This window comes from Schistocerca gregaria, chromosome 1, assembly GCF_023897955.1.
Source record: "Schistocerca gregaria isolate iqSchGreg1 chromosome 1, iqSchGreg1.2, whole genome shotgun sequence".
In the NCBI taxonomy this organism is placed as follows: Eukaryota; Metazoa; Arthropoda; class Insecta; order Orthoptera; family Acrididae; genus Schistocerca; species Schistocerca gregaria.
The window spans coordinates 878,892,520-878,914,477 of NC_064920.1; the positions used below are offsets into that span (position 1 = coordinate 878,892,520).

The 21,958-nt window shown below is 37.4% G+C and overlaps 1 protein-coding gene across 2 annotated transcripts in view; it reads right to left on the reverse strand.

Moving 5' to 3' along the window:
* Nucleotides 1-5,009: 5,009 nt before the first annotated feature.
* The window catches only part of LOC126273387 (serine protease svh-1-like), a 356,722-nt gene continuing 339,773 nt past the window's right edge, over nucleotides 5,010-21,958 (reverse strand). For both annotated transcript variants that reach the window (XM_049976948.1, XM_049976942.1), the window contains one exon: nucleotides 5,010-6,059. In XM_049976948.1, coding sequence (XP_049832905.1) covers nucleotides 5,923-6,059 — 137 coding nt within the window. In that variant the 3' untranslated portion in view covers nucleotides 5,010-5,922. The remainder of the gene's footprint in view (nucleotides 6,060-21,958) is intronic.

Genomic DNA, 21,958 nt, shown 5'->3' on the forward strand with positions numbered 1-21,958 from the left:
TGTTCATCTTATATCCTCCTTTCAAGACACTGTCCATTCCGTTCAACTGCTCTTCCAAGTCCTTTGCCGTCTCTGACAGAATTACAATGTCATCGGCGAACCTCAAAGTTTTTACTTCGTCTCCATGAATTTTAATACCTACTCCAAATTTTTCTTTTGTTTCCTTTACTGCTTGCTCAATATACAGATTGAATAACATCGGGGAGAGGCTACAACCCTGTCTCACTCCTTTCCCAACCACTGCTTCCCTTTCATGCCCCTCGACTCTTATTACTGCCATCTGGTTTCTGTACAAATTATAAATAGCCTTTCGCTCCCTGTATTTTACCCCTGTCACCTTTAGAATTTGAAAAAGAGTATTCCAGTCAACATTGTCAAAAGCTTTCTCTAAGTCTACAAATGCTAGAAACGTAGGTTTGCCTTTTCTTAATCTTTCTTCTAAGATAAGTCGTAAGGTCAGTATTGCCTCACGTGTTCCAACATTTCGGCGGAATCCAAACTGATCCTCCCCGAGGTCTGCATCTACCAGTTTTTCCATTCGTCTGTAAAGAATTCGCGTTAGTATTTTGCAGCCGTGGCTTATTAAACTGATAGTTCGGTAATTTTCACATCTGTCAGCACCTGCTTTCTTTGGGATTGGAATTATTCTATTCTTCTTGAAGTCTGAGGGTATTTCGCCTGTCTCATACGTCTTGCTCACCAGCTGGTAGAGTTTTGTCATGACTGGCTCTCCCAAGGCCGTCAGTAGTTCTAATGGAATGTTGTCTACTCCGGGGGCCTTGTTTCGACTCAGGTCTTTCAGTGCTCTGTCAAACTCTTCACGCAGAATCGTATCTCCCATTTCGTCTTCATCTACATCCTCTTCTATTTCCATAATATTGTCCTCAAGTACATCGCCCTTGTATAAGCCTTCTATATACTCCTTCCACCTTTCTGCCTTCCCTTCTTTGCTTAGAACTGGGCTGCCATCTGAGCTCTTGATATTCATACACGTGGTTCTCTTCTCTCCAAAGGTCTCTTTAATTTTCCTGTAGGCAGTATCTATCTTACCCCTAGTGAGATAAGCTTCTACATCCTTACATTTGTCCTCTAGCCATCCCTGTTTAGCCATTTTGCACTTCCTGTCGATCTCATTTTTGAGACGTTTGTATTCCTTTTTGCCTGCTTCATTTACTGCATTTTTATATTTTCTCCTTTCATCAATTAAATTCAATATTTCTTCTGTTACCCAAGGATTTCTAGCAGCCCTCGTCTTTGTACCTACTTTATCCTCTGCTGCCTTCACTACTACATCCCTCAGAGCTACCCATTCTTCTTCTACTGTATTTCTTTCCTCCATTCCTGTCAATTGTTCCCTTATGCTCTCTCTGAAACTCTGTACAACCTCTGGTTCTTTCAGTTTATGCAGGTCCCATCTCCTTAATTTCTCACATTTTTGCAGTTTCTTCAGTTTTAATCTACAGTTCATAACCAATAGATTGTGGTCAGAGTCCATTGCTTCCCAGAAATTTGCTATAGCTTTGGTCTTAATTACCTGGATTGTCCCTTGATGTTATTAGATACATTGTCCAGTAACATTAATGCGATCACATGTCAAATGCCAGAACAACCACCTCTTACAGCGCAGTTCACTGCTAGACATGCAGGAAGAGAGTAATTGAGGTTCTGGAAGGTACCAATAAAGAGATGGAGGTGTGCTGACTCCAGTGACTTGCTCATTCTCAGTTGAGGATCCATAACATGAACAGTTCAGTCAAAATGGTCTCACACATCCCTGATTGGGTTTAAATCTGAGGATTTGGATGGCCTGAGGAGTATGAGAAACTCAACCTGACATTCTTCAAAACACACATACACTGCAAGCTGTGTGACACATTGCATTGATCTCATTGTTCTGCTGGTAGATGCCATCATGCCAAGGATAAGGGTGGACATGGTCCTCAAAGATATAATAATAATTGTGTTGATACATTGTGCCTTCCAGAATGACAATGTCATTCGCAAAACATTCCCCAAACTATAATTCATGCAGGGTATTTGCTTTTAGATGTTTCACACCACACCCACCGACAGTCATCTGTCCAATGGAACATAAAATGTGATTCATTTGAAAAGGGCACCTGTTCCAACTTAGTGGTCATCAGTTGTGGTATTGGTGTGCCAATTCCAGCCTTCATTACTCAAGAGAAGCAGCACGCTGAGAGGTCCATTTCCAGCAATGATCGTTGAATGATAGTTTAAGATACTTCTGTTGGTAGCCCTTTGGTTCATTTCGGCAGTCAGCTGCTCATCAGTTATGCACCCATTTCCTCATATGCATATCCACAGCCATCATTCACACCTGTCATCTACAATCCATGGCGGACCACGGTTGCCTCGGAGCCAGTTTCAGGTAGCATCATTTTGCCATGCATGGTATACTTTCACTACAGTCACATGTGAACAGTTTACAAACTTAGCCATTTTGAAATACTTCATCCTAGGTCTAGAAGACGATTATCCTGCCCTTTTGGACATCAGATAAATTACTCCATTTTCACATTATGATAACAACTGCACTGCTTTCCATGTACCACGACAGGCTCTATACAAGCAACCCCCCCCCAGCCCCAATCGCAACCCTCCATCACGAGTCTACAAGTGCTACCATCTGCTGTGTGTGAATGATAGTTAAAATCAAATATAGGCAGTGGTAACATTAATGTGTCTGGACCATGTAATATTTCTGTTGACCATGGGAAGAACGCAACAGAGCTGATTTCAAATTATTAAGTACTTAACAGATAGCTTCTCTATGAAGCATAATCTATACTATCAAACAGGATGTTGTGAAAACTGACAAACAGAATATTTACTTTCAACTTCATCAATACTTAAACCAAAAATAAATCACTTGGTTCACTGCAAATTAATATCTACTTCTACATCTACATCTGTACTCTGCAAATCACTGTGAGGTGCATAGCAGAGAGTATGTCCCATTGTACCAGTTATTAGGGTTTCTTCCTGTTCCTTTCATTTATGAAGCTTGGGAATGATTCCATTCACACATGGAGCATGGGAAGAATGATTGTTTAAATGACCCTGCACTGCAGTAATTATTCTGATCTTATCCTCATAATCCGTATGTGTGCAATACCTGGGGGATTATAACATAATCCTAGAGTCATCATTTAGAGCTGGTTCTTGAAATTTTGTTAAAAGAATTTCTCGAGATCCCTGTGATCATTTGTGCTGCCCTTCCCTGAATATGTTCAATATCCCCTGTTAGTCATCTTTGGTATGCATCCCACACACTACAGTAATATTCTAGAACCAGTCACACGAGTGATTTGTAAGCAATCTCCTTTGTAGACCGATTGAACTTCATCAGTATTCTATCAATAAACTGAAGTCTAAGTCTACCACCTGCTTTATCCGCGACTGAACCTATATGATCATTCCATTTCACATCCCTACAAAGTGTTACACCCAGGTATTTGTATGAGTTGGCTGATTCCAACAGTGACCATTGATATTTTAGTCATATATTACCACATTGTTTTGTTTTGTTTTGTGAAGTGCATAATTTTAAATTTCTGAACATTTAAAGCAAGTTTCCAATCTCTGCACCACTTTGAAATCTTATCAAGATATGACTGAATATTTACGCAGCTTCTTTCCTATAGTACATCATTACAGATAACTGCATCATCTCCAAAAAACATGATGTTACTATTAATATTTTCAGCAAGGTCATTAGCACGAACAGCAGAGGTCCCAACACATTTTCCTGGGGTGCACCAGAAGTTGCTTCTACATCTGACAATGACTGTCGGTCCAAGATAACATGCTGTGTCCCTCCTACGAAAAAGTCCTCAATCCAGTCATAAATTCACTTGATACCCCAAATGATCATACTCTCGACAGGAAGTGTAGGTGTGGTACTGAGTTAAATGCTTTTTGGACATCAAGAAATACTGCATTGATGTGACTGCCTTCATCCAAAGCTTTCAGTACATCATGAGGAAAGTGCAAATTGAGTTTCACATGGTCAGTGTTTTTTGAATCAATGCTGGTTGGCATTGAGGTGATTCTGTTCAAGATACCTCATTATATTTAAGCCCAAAAAATGTTCTAAGTTTCTGCACCAAATTGATGTCAAGGATATTGGACGGTAGTTTTGTCGAAGACTTCTACTACCCTTCTGGTAGGCAGGTGCGACCTGTGCTATTTTCTGAGAACTGGACATGGTTTTTCCTAACTCAGCTGCAAATTCAGTACTGACTGACAGGGATTCTGTTGGGCCTAGAGCGGTGTTCAATTTCAATGATTCCAGCTGTTTCTCAACTCCACTGACACTAATACTTATATCATTCATCTTTTCAGTGGTACAAGGATTAAATTGAGGCAATTCCCCTGGGTTTTCCTTTGTAAAGGAACATTTGCGCAACTAATATTCATGATACTTTTTGGTAGATAAGTACGAGAAGAATGAAGACTTCTGTCTCATAACCTATCTCCTGTGAATTATAGGATGATGATAAAATATTTCACAACTGATACAATTAAATGCTTATCACATAGATCACCACTATGTTGTTGGTAATGAAAGTCTCAGTGAATATTGCTACAATGAAATTCCATTTGCATTTTTCAGAAATCATTCATAAAATTATATATCTATTATCACTGCTTCAACATTCTTCTGTGACATCTTGAGCTGTGTCTTCTTGTAGGAATAAAAAAAAATACACATAAAAAAAGAGAGAAAAGTAAATTTCATTGAGAAAACTGTTTCCCACAGAGGAGTCCATGTTACTGTTTGAGCAGAATCATAAAAGACTTTTCCTGGATAAAATAATATTCCTTTCTGTTGTTATTCGTACACAAAGTTGGTCATCAACAGATACTTGTTGTATAGTTTTTTCATTTATTTATGAGAACTCAGATTGTACATATTATGAAAAATTGACTTTCTTGTTCCCTAAAACCATACTACAAACTGAATTTTTTGAGAAAAAGCTATATTTATTTAAAAACACTTTATTTGGCATAACATAACACACATGAGAAATCTGGCATACTTTCACAAAGTGAAAATATCATGCTACATCACTAATGGTAACACATAATAACCCTAAATCATTGGAGTTCTTATACCTTTGACAGAATACTTGACTATAAAGTTTTCTTTACTTTGTTTTTGTTTACAGTTCCTCTTGTATGCCCATGTCTTTTATATCGTTATTCATTTTTATTTCTACTGAGTTCTTAGTTATTCATTTCTTCCTTAAGACATTAAAAAATGGGAAACTACAATGTATTAATCTGTTTACATTCTCTAATTGGCCCCATTTTACAACTATATCTGTTTTTTATTTCCAATACAATTTATTGCCCTTCTTTGTATTGTCTTTTTATATGCATGGATTAAACTTTGATCATTCCATTTACTCTCTCCAGAAACAAAACTTCTCTACTCTGTGAATTTCTTTATAAAAACATGATCATGTACTTGTACTTCTTAATTACTCAGTTTTCTGTCCATGCACAAAGCATTGTAATAAAGCTTAAACATGAAGAAATTGTTTTCTCTTAATAGGAATCACATTACAATACTACATTTCTGTTTCTCCTTGCTGTGTCCATTTTGATTTAAGAGTTTTTGTTGAAGATAATCTGACCATTAAAAGTGAAAGTCAATTTTATGCAGAGTTTGTGGACAACAAAGTTTCAGACAATGTTTTATTCACTGTAAGGACAGAAATTGCTTCATTAGATAACATACTCATAAGTAAATCACAACTACTATGTGTGACAGTTCATTGTACACAGAAATGCAATTTAAAAAACACAGACCTACAACATTGTAAGTTCAATAGTTTTTAATCACATTGCCTCTTTGTTAAAAGGAGTTTAACACTCAACTGAGAGAATTATTTATCTGCCGGACATTGATTCTTCAATTTTTTGATTTATCCACTCACGGTGTGCTGCAACATTTGTGTATACACCAGGTTTATTTGGCTGTCCACAGTCTTCACCCCAACTTATTATTCCATATAATGTAAACACTCCTGAAAATGAAAGTTACATATTAGGTAAGTGACATTTTTGCTTTACAAAATTTCAACATATAGAAAAAGATTTATACTAATCTATAGAAAAAGGGGAAGGGGGGGGGGGGGGGAGGTTGTCTGTTTACACAGCTTTCTTGGAATAATGTGCCTTTAGTGAAAAGACCATTCTGGCAACAATCCATATACAAACATTACAAATGTTTCAGATAGACCAGCAAAGCAGAAGACTGTTTGTTGGCCAGGAAAATATACTGGCTCATGGGTCCTTTTCCAACATCCAGTGATTCCATTTATGATTCAGATACAGGAGAACTTCAGCAAAGAATACATGAACTGGACAGAGCAAGTTTGATAGTAAGGTTTAACTATTTAAGAATAGTAACATCAAAGTGATGTAGAATCAGTATGTAAAGAGATTAATGATTAAGCTGTAAAAATAGTTGACAAATTTGTATAGTTAGGACAAAAGAAAACAACAAGGCGATGGAAATTTAAAGAAATAAACAGGAGGGTAAAAATGGCTTAGCATTTGATTCTTCTTTGTTTGATTGTCTTTCTTGCTGTTGTTAAATCTTTCTGGGCTGTATTGTTGTGACCCATGAAACATTTCCTTCCTAACATTCATCCAGAGCTGCACTGAACATCTTCAGAGTTGTCCTTGGTTCTGCTGGGGTTGACAATGGATGTCTGAGAGCAATGTAAATATTGTGAACAAGGAGATTGGAAGATGTTTACATGCAACTGTCAGAGATAAAACAAAACTATGGTTCAAGTGGCTCTAAGCACTATGCGACTTAACTTCTGAGGTCATCAGTCGCCTAGAACTTAGAACTAGTTAAACCTAACTAACCTAAGGACATCACATACATCCATGCCCGAGGCAGGATTCGAACCTGCGACCGTAGCGGTCGCTCGGTTCCAGACTGTAGCGCCTAGAACCGCACGGCCACTGCGGCCGGCAAAACAAAACTATGAAACAACTGTTTCTCAAAGATAAACTTATCTCTTGATTCTATGGAGCTACTGCCCATGTATCACTAATTTTTGTGGTTTCTACTTTACAGTTAAAATTATACCCAAGTTATATATTTTGATGGCTTCTCTATATAGGGGAAAAATAGTCCATCTCTGTAGATAAATAACCTATGACCTTTGGCATAAAAAGAAAAACCTGTATTGGATTTTGTAATGTAAGAACATTGTGAGTGGCAGGAAGGTTAAGACAGATCAAAAAAGAGAGAGAGAACTACAAATTAGATGTATTAGGATGAAGTGAAATAAGGTGGCTGGAATCTGGGGATGTTCAAACATAAAATGGAGGAGTGCTGCTGTATGTAGGACAGACAAGTGAAGATGCAATAACTAGGAATGGTGTGGGACTCTTCCTATATAAAAACTGCAAAAGTAGTTTACTGGAGTGAATACCAGTCTCAGAAAGGATAAAAACCACACACATAACAAAAATTGTGTGAAACATCACTGTAATTCAATCCTACACACCTATTGAAGTGGCTCAAGGAGAATTAAAAGATGTGTTTTATACACAGCTAAATGGAGTCCTTAACAAACTAACTGCAGAGATATAAAAATTTTAATAGGGGACTTGAATGCAATATCTGGTTTAGAAAATGGTGGGTATGAACACATCATATGTGTACACAGAATTTGGAATTGAAATGCAAATAGTGAACTGCTGATAGATATGTGCAATGAGCATGGCCTACTCATTTGAGTCACACTGTTTCCACATCCCAACTGCCATAAGATAATGTGCATCTCATCAGATCATATTACTGCAAATCAAATAGATCACATAGTTGTAAACCATAAATTTTGCCACTTTCTGCTAAATGTCAGAAATAAGAGAGGAGCAGACATGGGAATCCACCACCCCCTAGGTTGACTGAGTTCAGATTGAAGATTGTGGCAAATATAACCAAGTCACAGGGCCAAAAAAATAGATTAGGTTATGTTAAAAGTTCAACATATCAAAGAAAGACTTGCCCTTGAACGATGAAACAGATTCTAGTTCCTCTCTCAGGAAAACTTTAGGCACGAAGGAACTGAAACAGGGTGTAAAAGATTTAAAGCCAACTATCAACACACACAAAAAATGTTTTGCATCACCTCAGTTCTGAGAGTTCTGGAACCTCTACAAAAAATTGGAGTAGAGATTAACATAAGCATCATTTGCATCCTTTTTCTGCTTATGAAAACCACGCATTGCATGTTGTATCACTATACAGCGAGACCTTCAGAGGTGGTGGTCCAGATTGCTGTACACACCAATACCCCTAAATACCCAATATCACATTCTCTTGCACTGATGCATGCCTGTATTTGTCGTGGCATACTATCCACAAGTTCATCAAGCCACATAACGTCACCCCAAAACAGAAGGGAACCTCCACCTTCCTGCACTCACTGGACAGTGAGTCTAAGGCATTCAGCCTGACCAGGTTGCCTCCATACATGTCTCCAATGATTGTCTTGTTGAAGGCATATGGAACACTCATCAGTGAAGAGAACGTGATGCCAATCCTGAACAGTCCATTCCACATGTTGTTGGGCCCATCTTTACCTTGCTGCATTGTGTTGCGGTTGCAAACATGGACCTTGCCATAGATGTTGGGAGTGGAGTTGTGCATCACACAGCCTGTGGCACACAGTTTTGAGTCGTTAACATGATGTTCTGTGGCTGCACAAAATGCACTATTCACCATGGTGGCATTGGTGTCAGGGTTCCTCTGAACCATAATCCACAGGTAGCAGCCACCCACTGCAATATTAGCCCTCGGGTGGCCTCAGTGAGGCATGTCATTGACACTTCCTGTTTCTCTGTATCTCCTCCATTTCCAAACAACATTGCTTTGGTTCACTCTGAGATGCCTTGAAACTTCCCTTGTTGAGAGCCCTTCCTGGCACAAAGTAACATTGGGGACTAGATCAAACTGCAGTACTGACCATCTAGGTATGATTGAATTGCAGACAGCATGACCCATGTACCTCCTTTCTGGTGGAATGACTGGAACTACGGCTGTTGGACACCCCCCCCCCCCCCCCCCTCCCTCCCCCCTCTGTCTAATAGGTGCTGCTCATATATGGTTGTTTACATCTTTGGGAGGGTTTAGTGACATCTCTCAACAGTCAAAGGGATTGTGTCTGTGATACAATATCCACAGTCAACGTCTATCTTCAGGAGTTTTGGGAACTGGGGCGATGCAAAAGTAATGTCTCCCATTTTTTTTCTACTTAAAAAAATTAAGTTAAGTGAAAAATTTGAATTTGGCGCCATTCCTCAAACCTTCTTCTGCAATCCACTGCAGTAGTAACTTTCTGTGTCAACAGGTGGCAGCACAGCAGAAGTTTGTAAGATGGCCGACATCGATGTTCGTTTGAGACAGCGTTGTGTGATTGAATTCTTGAATGCAGAAGGTGAAACGCCTATACGCATTCATGAAAGACTGAAGAAGGTGTATGGTGTTGTGACAGTGAATGTCAGCACTGTTAGACGATGGGTTCGTCGTTGTAAGGAAGCTGAAGGGCAAACACCGTTGACTGACGAAAAGCGGAGCGGCAGGCCGGTGAGTGCAGTGACTCCACACAACATTCAGCAAGTTGATGACATCATTCGTGGTGACCGTCGGGTGACTGCAGATGAAGTGTGTTGCATTATTTCTCTTAGTAAAGGCAGTGTGATCACGATTATTAAACAATTGGGGTACTCAAAAGTTTGTGCACGGTGGGTTCCAAGAATGTTAACCGATCAGAATAAAGAGGCAAGGAAAACAATAGCCTCCCAACACTTGCAGCGCTTCCGTTTGGAGGGAGATGAGTTTCTGAAAAAAATTGTGACCGGGGACGAAACATGGGTGCATTTTTTGGAACCCGAATCAAAGAGGCAGTCAATGGAGTGGAGTCACACAAGCTCGCCGAGGAAGAAAAAATTCAAAACTGTGCGATCGGCAGGGAAAGTTATGGCAACAGCTTTCTGGGATACAGAGGGTGTGATTCTGGTTGATTTTTTGGAGCAGGGATGCACAATAAATTCTGTTCAATACGTCACAACCCTCAAAAAACTTAAAGCACGTCTTCAGCGAGTTCGCCCAACAAAATCAATGGCAGATGTTCTTCTTTTGCATGACAATGCAAGACCACACACCAGTCGTCACACCTCTGACGAGATTGTCAAAATTGGATGGGAAGTTTTGCCTCATCCCCCATACACCCCTGACCTGGCACCATCAGACTTCCATCTGTTCGGGCCACTAAGAGAAGCTCATCGTGGGATTCATTTTGAAGATGAGGAGGCCGTCAAAACATCCGTGCGTCAATGGCTTAGGAAGCAGAGCTGTGATTTTTACCGTGCTGGGATACATGCCCTTGTTCAAAGATGGACCAAAACTGTAGAGATGGGCGGAGATTACATTGAAAAATGACAAACTGATCCTCAATGTTATGGTTTTCAACCTATGTAATTGCATTTAAATTTCCGGACAATTAAACGTAGAAAAAAAAAATAGGAGGCATTACTTTTTGACTGACCCTCGTATGTAGGTGCTGAAGAGAGCACCTTAGGATTTAAGACACATCAAAGAAAAGAATGGGTTTTTGATTATATGTGGAATTAAATTAGCTGCAGGAAAGTACTAACACAAAAGATAAGTCTTTGTAAGACAAGAACAAGAAGACTAAAGCATAAAGAATACAATGTGGCAAACAAAACAATGAAAACAGACATAAGGCAAGATAAAAGAAAATGGACAGATGAGCAGATGCAAACAGCAGAAGAGGCAGCAGGACAGCTAAATATAAAGGAGCTGTGCAGTATCACTAAATTATTCTCAATGTAGAGATTTAGATGTGAAGTACCAGTTAAGAGCAAAGATGGGGTAATTGTTGTAACCCAAGAGACATAGCTACAGATATGGGGGGAGCATTTCGAGGAGCTGTTAAATCCTGAAGACAACTACCAACAATAGGTGAAAGATTTTCCAGAGGAAGTTAAAGCCGATCAAAATATAAATCTGGAGTGGGTGAAATTAGGACTGCTTTGAGAAGTCTAAAAAGTGCAAAGGCTTCAGACCTAGACAAGGTGGCATCTGAGCTCTTAAAAGCTGATATTGAAAGTAGTGCAGAAAAGCTCCATCCCTTGCTGAAGAGAGGTCTCCAAAGGAGAGGAAAAATGGATTGGTGGTAAACCTTTCATAAAAAGGAAATTTGTCAGATTGTAACACTTGGCATAGTATTACATTTCTGTCAGTGTCCAGTAAGGTCCTCACTAGCTATTTTAAATAGGATTAAATATTCATTTGAAAACTGACTGCTTAAAGAACAGATCAGTTAATCATCAGTATATATTGAATTCCTGGGTACCATATAAGCTCTGTGTCCTTAGATAAATTTATAACTCTGTTACATAAATAAGAAACTGAAAAACTGTGTAAGAGACTAGTTATATTGCTGACTTCAATGTAGATGTAAGAACTGATGACAAATTTGCTTCACATTTAAAGAATCTTATTGCTACAAATGGACTAAATCTAAATTTGACCACTGTACAAAAGTTACAGCAACTACTTCAATGATAATACTGTACTAATTCTAATTCCAGTCTCAAAGAAAAATTTATTTTAGGTTTAGGAGTATCAGACAATGCAGTGCTACTTGTATCATAATCAAAATTAAATTTAGGCAGCACTACAAACAGATGTAGTAATTTTAGCTGAAAAAATGTGGAAGCATTTATTAAAAACTGTGCCTCACCGTATGGCTGCTCAGCCAACACAGTTCAACAAATGACAACTACAATAACTTTTCAATAGATTTCATGAGCATATTCAATGGATGCTTCCCTTTTGTAACAGTGTGGACTGAATCTCATAAAAGTAGTTCATGGCTAAGAAAAGGAATTAGTGTGTCTAACATTAAGAAGAGGAAATTGCTTATGGACAAAAGTTAATTTAAATCCTGGATTTCTTACAGATGTAAGCACACACAAAATACATTTGACAAAGTAAATAAACTAGAAAAGCATACTGCAAACAATACATTCATTTTAAGTGCAAAAAATAAATCCAAAGTCATTTGGTCTGTTATAAGAAGTGAGGTTGGCAGTGAACTGGAGAGAAAATGTCCCTTTTAACTAACGATAAAGGTAGGATAGTTGCAGATCTCAATGCAGTATGTGAATCCTTTTAGTTTCTTCATTAGTTGTAACCAAATGGGTGACTGCTCACTACCAAGTACAATTCCTAGTATGGCAGAGAAAAACTGCTCGGGTTTTAAATTTTCAGCCATTTCAAGCACTGATCTTATTAAAATCATAATGTCCCTAAAAAGTTTAAACTCAGTGGGTTGGGATGAGGTTCCCACCAGAATAATAAAATCAGTACATCACAGTGTTGTACATCCACTCTCCCTCATAATCAACCAGTCTTTTGAAGAGGGATGTTTTTCAGATTTGTTAAAATATGCTGAAGTTCTGCCAATTCATAAAAAGAGCAAACAAGATGAAATGGGAAACTATAGGCATACCTCATTGTTATCAATTTCTTCAAAAATGTTCGAAATAGCTGCATAGCCTTTGACACTGTAAACCATGATCAGCATCTTCACAAACTGATTAACTATGGTTTTCAAAGAAAATTTCTTTGTTGGATCTCATTATACTTAGCAAACAGAAATCAAAGAGTACTTGTTAATAACAGTGGCAAGAAATTCCTTTTTGGATTGAAACACCAACAATTAAGTGTTCCAAAAGGCTCAATAATAGGGCCACTACTATTTTTGTATTACATCAATGATATGCTATGCCAGTTTGAGTCAAGATACCATACTATACACAGATGATTCAACAGTGATAGTCTGCTGTAAAACCGATGAAGACTTAATCTGTTGTATTAAACAGATGCTTGAGGAAGTGGAGGCATGACTAAAAAATAAAAATTTGAAATAAAACTTTAGAGAAACAGAAATTATTCATTTCACCACAAAACAAGCACCACAATGTACAATTGATATTAGCTATGTGGACAAAAAATTGGAAACCGCAAGCTGTCAAATTCCTTGGTGTGTTTAATAAATATGTTGTGGAGTGATCTTAGTTGAATGAATAGTCTTGTGTATGTCATGAAGGTCTTATCTAGTACCACTGACTTAGTAGCTAAGAAAAATGTATATTATGCATATTTTGTTTCAGTAGCCAAATTTTCTGAGGGCCTGAGAAAACTAATCTCCTGAAAGTCTTTAGGCTAAAAGAAGACTGTCTGAGCAATGGTGAGAGCTAAAGAGCTAAAGAGAATCAAAACTTCAAACCTCTATTTAAAAAACAAGATCTACTCTCCATTCCAAGCATGTGTAAATATGAGATTCTAATTTTGACAAAGACAAACCAACAACTTTTTGAGGACAACTGCTTCCTGCTGCAGTATGATACTAGATCTAGGGAGAATTACATGCTACATACCCACAGTCTCAAACTATATGTAAAAACTTCACTCAACATGGGCATGAAATTTGTAAATAAAACCTGTAAGGGGAAAAGTGACCCAGATCTAAGAAATACTGAAGACCTAGAAAAATATTTTAAAATAAATGCTACTATAGTGTAGTATAATATAATCTCTCTATAAAATGTAACACTATAGAAATTATAACCATAGATTTTTTTAAAAAGAATTATTGTCGCCTTATTTATTAGCAGTAGATTTGTCTTAAAATTGACAAGTCACGTATGTCACAATCTTTGATTGTATGAGGCATGCAACACCGGACCTACAATATTTCCGAACTGGGGACAAAAATTGATAGTGACATCCCCCTTTCTCTCCCACTTGAGCATTTGAGATCAGATGTAAAAAAAAAAAAAAAAAGTTTTTTTCAAAAATATGTTCATTTTGTAGCACACATCTTTCTGAAAATTTTGATATATTAAACATATATGTTCGAGGAAATGTAAGGCACATTATTTGGTCTCAAGTGTGCCAAAGGGCAGAGCAACGCCTCTTCGCCCAGCATTCTTCTATCGCACATCACTGTATTTGACTCTCTGGAATTCAAACATGTACATTTTGCAATGGAAGCCATCAAACCTGTATTCAACACAGTGGAAAATCAAAATGTTCTGTGGTGCCTCTTCTGCCACCACTTGGCTGGTTTGACATCCTACCCCCTTACAAAAAGTTCACAATTAATACTGGGTGGGATTATTTGTGACCAAGAGAATAAAACCTCTTTACAAAATTTTCACTCTTTATTGCCTATTAGCTTATGACTTTGTTTTGTCTGACATAAAATTAAATATAGGAAATATAAAACCAGTAAAGACAAGAGACAAGCAAGACAGTACACATTTCTTCAATCCTTAGGTATCTGCATTTTGTTTTCTTTAATCTTGCTAAAGCTTTACATGGCATACTCTCCTTTCTGTAACAGAATCTATTGCCTCATCAAAGTTTGCCAAACTTTTTGATACATGAAAAATCAAAATGTCATTGTCACTGATGCTGAAAAAGCTGTTAATATGAACTGTACCCAAGAGTCTTGTAGTTTCTCTACCTGATTACATCTATTTTTTACTGTCTGCTAGATAAAATGAAATAGGCCTTCCTAATATTGCAGCAATTGTAACACATGCCAAATAAGTGAGACTGTTTTGGTACAAACGGTCAATTTTATCTACCTCATTTACATAAATAATACGACAGAATACAATTCACGAAGTACCAGTATCAAATACCTATTAGAATTATTACAAGCAAAAAGGTTTATGTTAGGAAAAGGTATCACTTTTTTCTCATAAGCTCCAGTTTCTCAAGTATTAGAAAGTAGTAGTAGTACAAAGTTTTTATATAAATTTGAAATTGTAATATTCTCTCATATAATTTATTTGATGTCACCATCTCTTTTCCTTCCTCATATTAAGAAACAATCTTCTCATCACTAATTCTGCAACTGTTCCTGCCATTGTCAAAACTTATTCTCTGTTTAACTTCACTGACTCTACCAGAATTACTGGTTCTCTGGATAGGCATTATTACATGGTCATACAACGTGTTTTCCATGCTATTCCAAGAACAGAACTTACATGGCTGCTATCTAGGGACTGTACAATTGGCCCCTAGTAGTGTAGCATTCTGGCAAAAACTTTCAGACAAAATTTCATTTTCTTGGATACACGAGATGATAATATGTAATCTTTCTTACCTGTTAGTCATTTATTTCCACTCTGGTAGTCTTAATATATGTATTTCTCTAATAACTGTAGCACTACTTATCATTCACACATCCAGTCAACCAAATAAACAAACAGTAATTGGTATTCAGACATTTGGGTTTATTCAGCTCAGCTCATTTAGCCCCATCCCCTTTTCTCTGTGGGAAAGTTTTTTATTTCTTGATGTGACAGGGATTCCTCTGGCAAAGATATCATGTACACCATGCATGCATTCAAAAATCAACTTATGATTTGTTCAGAAATCGACTTAGAATTCTAAACCAAAAGGGATGCATTTCAAAATCATATGAATAATCGATAGACCAATGTGTACTTGCCACCCAGGGCAGATACTCCAGTGCCCCCCCCCCCCCCCCTCCCAACTCCAAGCCCCATATCCGAGCCTGAAGGCATGTTATGTGATAGTGAAAAATTTATTTGATTTGTGCACAACACAATTGTGTTGATCTTATAAATTCTCTTAGGATCATATTAGAGCAATGCAAAGAAAGCCGGTCACCCATGTACCTGGCATTCATTGATTTTGAAAAGGCCTTCAATTTTGTGAAATAAATACTGTGGCAGGTGTTGTGGAAGTATGGTATGTCACAAAAGATTCTAATCATCTTCAAAAATCCATATGATGGCTACAAATGTTGTGTGCTCCACAAGGAAAGTCTCACAGAATCAACAGAGGTAACAACAGGAGTCAAGCACGGTTGTATGTTGCCACCAATGCTCTTTCTACCTGTTCTTCAATCGGTTATGAGAAGTCATAGCAGACAGGAGACAAGGAATCAAATGGGGAATCCACGAATGTCTTAAGGATTTTGAGTTCACAGACAACACAGTTTTATTAGTCCAAAGGCTGACAGGTATGAAGACTAAATTAAATTCTCTGAAAGAAGAAAGGCAGAGGTTGCTGGCCTCAAGATAAATATAAGCAAAACAAAGGAAACATGATAAATTCTGGAAACATGGAAGTGCTACTGTTTATAGGGGAATAGCACAAGGAGATTGTCAGTTCATTCCAGTAGGGTGGTGGGAGAAGATGATGAAACTAGAGGAGATGTGGAACACCACATTAGAAAGGCAAATGCTATCTTCATACAACCAAAACCTTAAACTAATACATAAAAACAGACACATTACATGCAAAACTAAAATTTTTATTTTTAATACAAATGTGAAGGCTGTCTCTTTTACAATAGTTAAAGCTCAAAAGTAGACAGGATGGTTATGTCAACATTACAAAGATTCACAAATAGTTGTCTACAGCGCATAATAAATATCTGGAGGGGAAAAAAGAGAGAGTCTCTGAAGAAAAACAAACTAGATCCCTACACAAGAACAGAAATGTGAGGAAAAGTGGAGATGACTGCAACAGACATTGAGGAAGCCAGACAGAGCAGCTGAGAAGAAGGTATCAAATTGGAATCCCCAAGGAACAAGGAAGACAGGCAGGTCTAGAGATATGTAGAAGTTGATGGTGGAAGGGGAGAAATGAAGGGTTGACAAGACCTGAGTGAAATTGAGGGAAATTGTCGAAGACACAGATGGATGGCCAGTTCTCCTGGATGCCTTATGCCTCCATAGGGACCAAAGTAAATAAGTCAAGTAAGATGTACACTGCTAGAGGAGAGTGTTTATCCTTTACAGATATATTTTCTTTGTTAGTGTAGAAACTGGCCTGATGTCATGTTTCATTAAAACCTTGTCAATCTGATCAGTTACTTTTTTAGCAAAAAGGAGACAAGCTGTGTTCTTCCATCATTGTGTTATTTCCTCATCCTTGCTCCTACTGTTATTTAGTCATAGAACTCTACTCACTTCTTTTCCTGAATAGACATTTTCTCAAAAGCTGTTTCAGATGTTTTAAAGTAGGTGTCCAGGTGTTCTGACATGGAAATTCTTTTCGCTCTGTTGACAAGACTTTTGACAACACCATTTGTTTGTTGTGGATGATGGTTGACATTCTCACATAAATATCTGTCCATGTGTGTGACTTTCTCAAAAACTATATGTTCCAACCTTCCATCAGTATGTCTCATAATTAACACATCGGGGAAGTTGTCATTTTCCATCCCCATGGCCAACTGGACTTTTGAATTTCTATTATTTAGATAACAAAAGAGTTCTTCCAAACACCTTTCTTATTTGCTTATCTGAGGGCTGATTGATCAAATTTTTCTGAATAAAAATGAGTGATTGCATGATTCAGTGGTATACCAACTGCAACACCATCAACTTGCTCATAAAATTCATCATCCCATTTAAATGGTCTATGAGTAAATGAAATGGAAATGAATGGAATATTCTTCCTGGATATTTAGTTATGAGACAGACTGTGGGAGGTTGGAACATAAAGTTTTTCAGAAAGTCAAACACACAGGCAGATATTTATGCAAGAACTCCAACCATCATCCACAACAATCAAGGAGTGCCATCAGAAGTCTTGTCAACAGAACCAAGAGAATTTGCATGCCATAACACCTGGATACCTATTTAAAACATCTGAAGCTGGATTTGAGATTATTGCTACTAATGAAAATAAGTAAATACAGTTCTATGATTAAATAACAGTAAGCCAAAGGACAAGGAAATTACACAGAGATGGAAGAACACAGTTTCTTTCCCTTTTGTTAAAAGAGTAACTGTTCAGATAGGGAAGATTTTACAGAAATGTCACATCAGACCAGTTTTTAGACAAACAGTGAAAATATACCACTATTGGCATATTGGGTGTACATAATTCCCTATAAATGTTTTAAGGTCTATATTGGAACTGCCAAAAGAACTGTGAATACATAAGTGAAGGAGCATAAAAGCATTTGCTGACTAGTGTTGGTAGAAAATACAGCTACTGCAGAGCATGCTCTTCAATCAGGAAATTATGAAGAGGTTTTCTGACACAAAAATTTTATCTGCAATGATGAACTGTTATCCACAGCCACATAAAGAAGCCATTGAAATATGTATGCATGGGGCTAATTTTAGCAGTAAAAAAGAAGCTATGATACTTAGTCATATAGGGACAGTAGCACACAAAATAAATAAAGAAGTTTTATCTTACACAAATGACAGTACAGTAGCTGACTTTTATCTCCAACAAGGATTATCTCTGGCGATTATGAATAAACTTGTATCATGCCCCATTTTCACAACACACGTGTCACACTCAGAAGTCTGACCCTTCAGTTGGCATGATTCATTGGAACCACAAGCACCTCTGAAGATGTCCTGCACAGCTTGGGATGAAGTGTTAAGAACGGAAATGTTTTGTGGATCACAATCACACAGACCAGAAGATTTATTGGCAGATAAGACATCTGGTCTTGAAAGCCTTCGCTGTCTGATCATTTCTTATTGCTGTACTGTTCCTTGTTGGTCCCTGGTCGTGAGTTCAGTTAGCTGCTGAATAAGGAACATCTTTCTCTTCTTCATGTTACTTCAGATTAATTGACTGTTGATGAGCCACACATTTACTGCTGCCATTTCTAGGCTATTGTCAAATAAATGCATCATCTATCTCCTATAAGCAATCTTAGTTGAGTATTTACAAATAATTTCATTGATGACATCCACACAATACTTCGTGGCCTTACAGAATGTAACAGTTTATGGTTCCTTGTTTCCTTCTTCACTCATTACTTATTAGGATGCAGTATGCTGAGAATAATGACATTTTTATTTTCTTCCCTTAGTACAGTGTTATGGTGCCTTTTGGCTTGTCAGTATTATTCAAGATGATGGTGTAATATAAGTCAGCATTGTTCTTCTTAATGCAATTTAGGATATCTCACTGAATCTTGCTTATTGTTTCCACTAATGATACGTTTTTCTAATGAAGTTTCTTTGCAAGCTAAATGGGCTGTGAAGAAGTTTTTCCTTGTTATCTGCCCAGCCTTTCTCCTTACCAATGTAAGGGAAGGCATTGCAAATGTATTTGAAGCCTGTCCAAAACTGAAATCTGCTTTGTCAAGTTTGTTTGACACAAATTAAGTAAACCTGCTCGCTTAAAAGTAATCAGCGATTCAAATATTTTCACCAGAGCAATAACAGTGTAAGTAGTTTCCTTCAGACTTGTTCCATACTGCAGAAATATGAACGAGCATGTTTACAGGGATGTGGTGAGCTACGGACAACTTCTCATCAAAGTGGAGGAAACTGGTAAGTTTGTTGAATCTCTCTCTTGTCATTTTATCACTGATAGAATTAGGGCACCATGATTGCAACAAAAGATCATCCAGGGAAACATCATTAGCACAAAAAACATCTCTGGTGTACATGGTAACAATCAAAGCCTCAAAATCCTCCACAACATAGTATTTATTTCATTTAGTATTTAGTATTTATTTAGTATTTATTTCATTTTGATCATCTAATTCTGCTTTTTTTAAAATGACATATCAGTTTAGAAAAAATATCAGAAGCCAATGATGATGGAGTCATCCACATGGCAGAAAGTGTCTCCTTCTCTCTTCTTCAGGACATTCAAAGCAACCTTTCTTCCAAGCAGCAGTGTGTTAACTACCTCCCCTTTGTTCTATCTCTATCAGCCATCATCACTATTAAGAACTGGGGTTTTAAACTCTATTCCTTCACTGTTATGGAGATAATTGGAATGTAAAGATGTCTAGTGATTGTAACTCCTCCCCAGACTCACTACCTTAATCGTCAGTTGCCTCTGGCAGAAAACTCATCTGAAGTCAAAGTAATTTTTGATTCAGTATCAGAGTTCACCAGAATATGTAAAATCTCTTGATTAATAAGACACGCCAATACAACATAATGAAAAACACACATTACAGGAGAAAACACCTGTTCGACGGATGAGGCAAATAATAATAGCTACACACAGGTGACAAATGACATGACAGTGACCAATGTATAAATCTTTCCACGGTACCTATCTCATCATTTGTTGACTGAAGCAAAATACAGCTCATGTGCCTTTGTTGTGGAAAGAGCAATATTGTAAAAAGGAGTTACTTCAGGGTTCAAATCACCGCTCCTGCTGTACGAAGTATACTTTGGTGGAAAACTTTAAAAAATAAATAAAAGTTGAAAGGTGTCTTGTGCAAGTAGAACATGTACGTCAACTGCTAAAACAGTTCAAAAATTGAATGAGTAATGAAAAGATGCATAGTGAGGTAAAATATTTGAAGTGGGACTCAGGAGATTCTGTGTTGGATTCCTTTTGATAAACAAACACACAGGACAGCTTAATGTAAGATGGATTGATAATAGAGAAATAAGCAGGACAAACTCTGAAAGGAAAAGTTGAAGATAGTACTTTGTGGAGAGATCTGGAAGAGGTCTATATCCAGCAATCAGTGATAAATAGGTGATGATCTTCTTAAAACTTATTTATGCACCATACAATGAAGAATTATAGTTTTGATGACCTATAGGCCTTCTGCAAATCAATAACTATCAAGCACATTCGCTAGGGCACAATGCTCCAAACTAGTATTGTATCAGCGGCAGTCAAATGAAAATAAGACAAATACAAAAATGTAAGTAAACCGTTTATTATTTTAAAAGTAATTCGCATACCTCTCAATACATGTATCTCAATGTCAGGCAATGCTTTCATGGAAAAATGCTTGTGGTTGCCTATGGAACCATTATTATACCCAGGTGTACACCTCTTCAACCAAAGCAAACCAATGGCCACAAATTATTTCTTCATGGCTCCAATAATATGGAAATTAGATGGGTAGAGATTGGGATTATATGGGGAATGTGTAAGGGCTTCTCAGAGAAACCTATGCAGCTTAGTCAAAACAACCTTGGGAACAAATGCGTGGGCATCATCCTGCAACAGAATGATGGCCTCTATCAACATTCCTGGGCATCTAAACCTGAAAGCACACTTTAATTTTTGGGAATTGTCCACATACCACTGTGTATTACTTGTGGCACCGTGCTGCAGAAAGTCAATGAGCAGCAGGCCTTTGCAACCAAAGAAAGATGTCACCAAAATTTCCATGGAGTGTGTGTGCCTGGTGCTTCAACTACACTAAATCCTTCTATACAGCACTCATATTAATTTAACAACGTTACTGTGGAATTTATATAATAACTAATGATATTAGTTAAACTGTTTCTGAAGTTGCTTCACTACTTAATGAGTTAAAAACCTAAAAGCAAAATTAGCTTTAATAGCAAACTGAAAATGTTTCTTCTTGACAATTACTTGCATTCCATAGACAAATTTAGAAGAAATCTACAGCAGTACAGTGTAAATGATAATATAATTACTTTCTCTCAGTAAATTAAAGGTTTCTGCTGTTGTATATGCTCATATACAATGCTCTATAAGCATCCATTAAAATTAATTACAATTAATTACTTTAAATGGAAATAATACTTCATTCTTGGATTTCCAGCCAGGTGAGCTCATTAAAATTGTGAAATTTTTCAATGAATTCACCTGGCTGGAAACCAGAAAACTTTATATTAGTTCAACTCACTGAGAAAGACATCATCATACATTGTCCAGTCACATTAACATGACCCTCACCTATGTTTGATGTCAGTGTGCAACAACCACTCATGAATGGCAGGTGGCAACACTAACAGTGAAGGGTATATAAAACGTGTCGGGGGACATGGAAAACAGTGCAGTCATTGTCGTAATGTGGAAACAGACCAATTTATAGGACACCAAGAT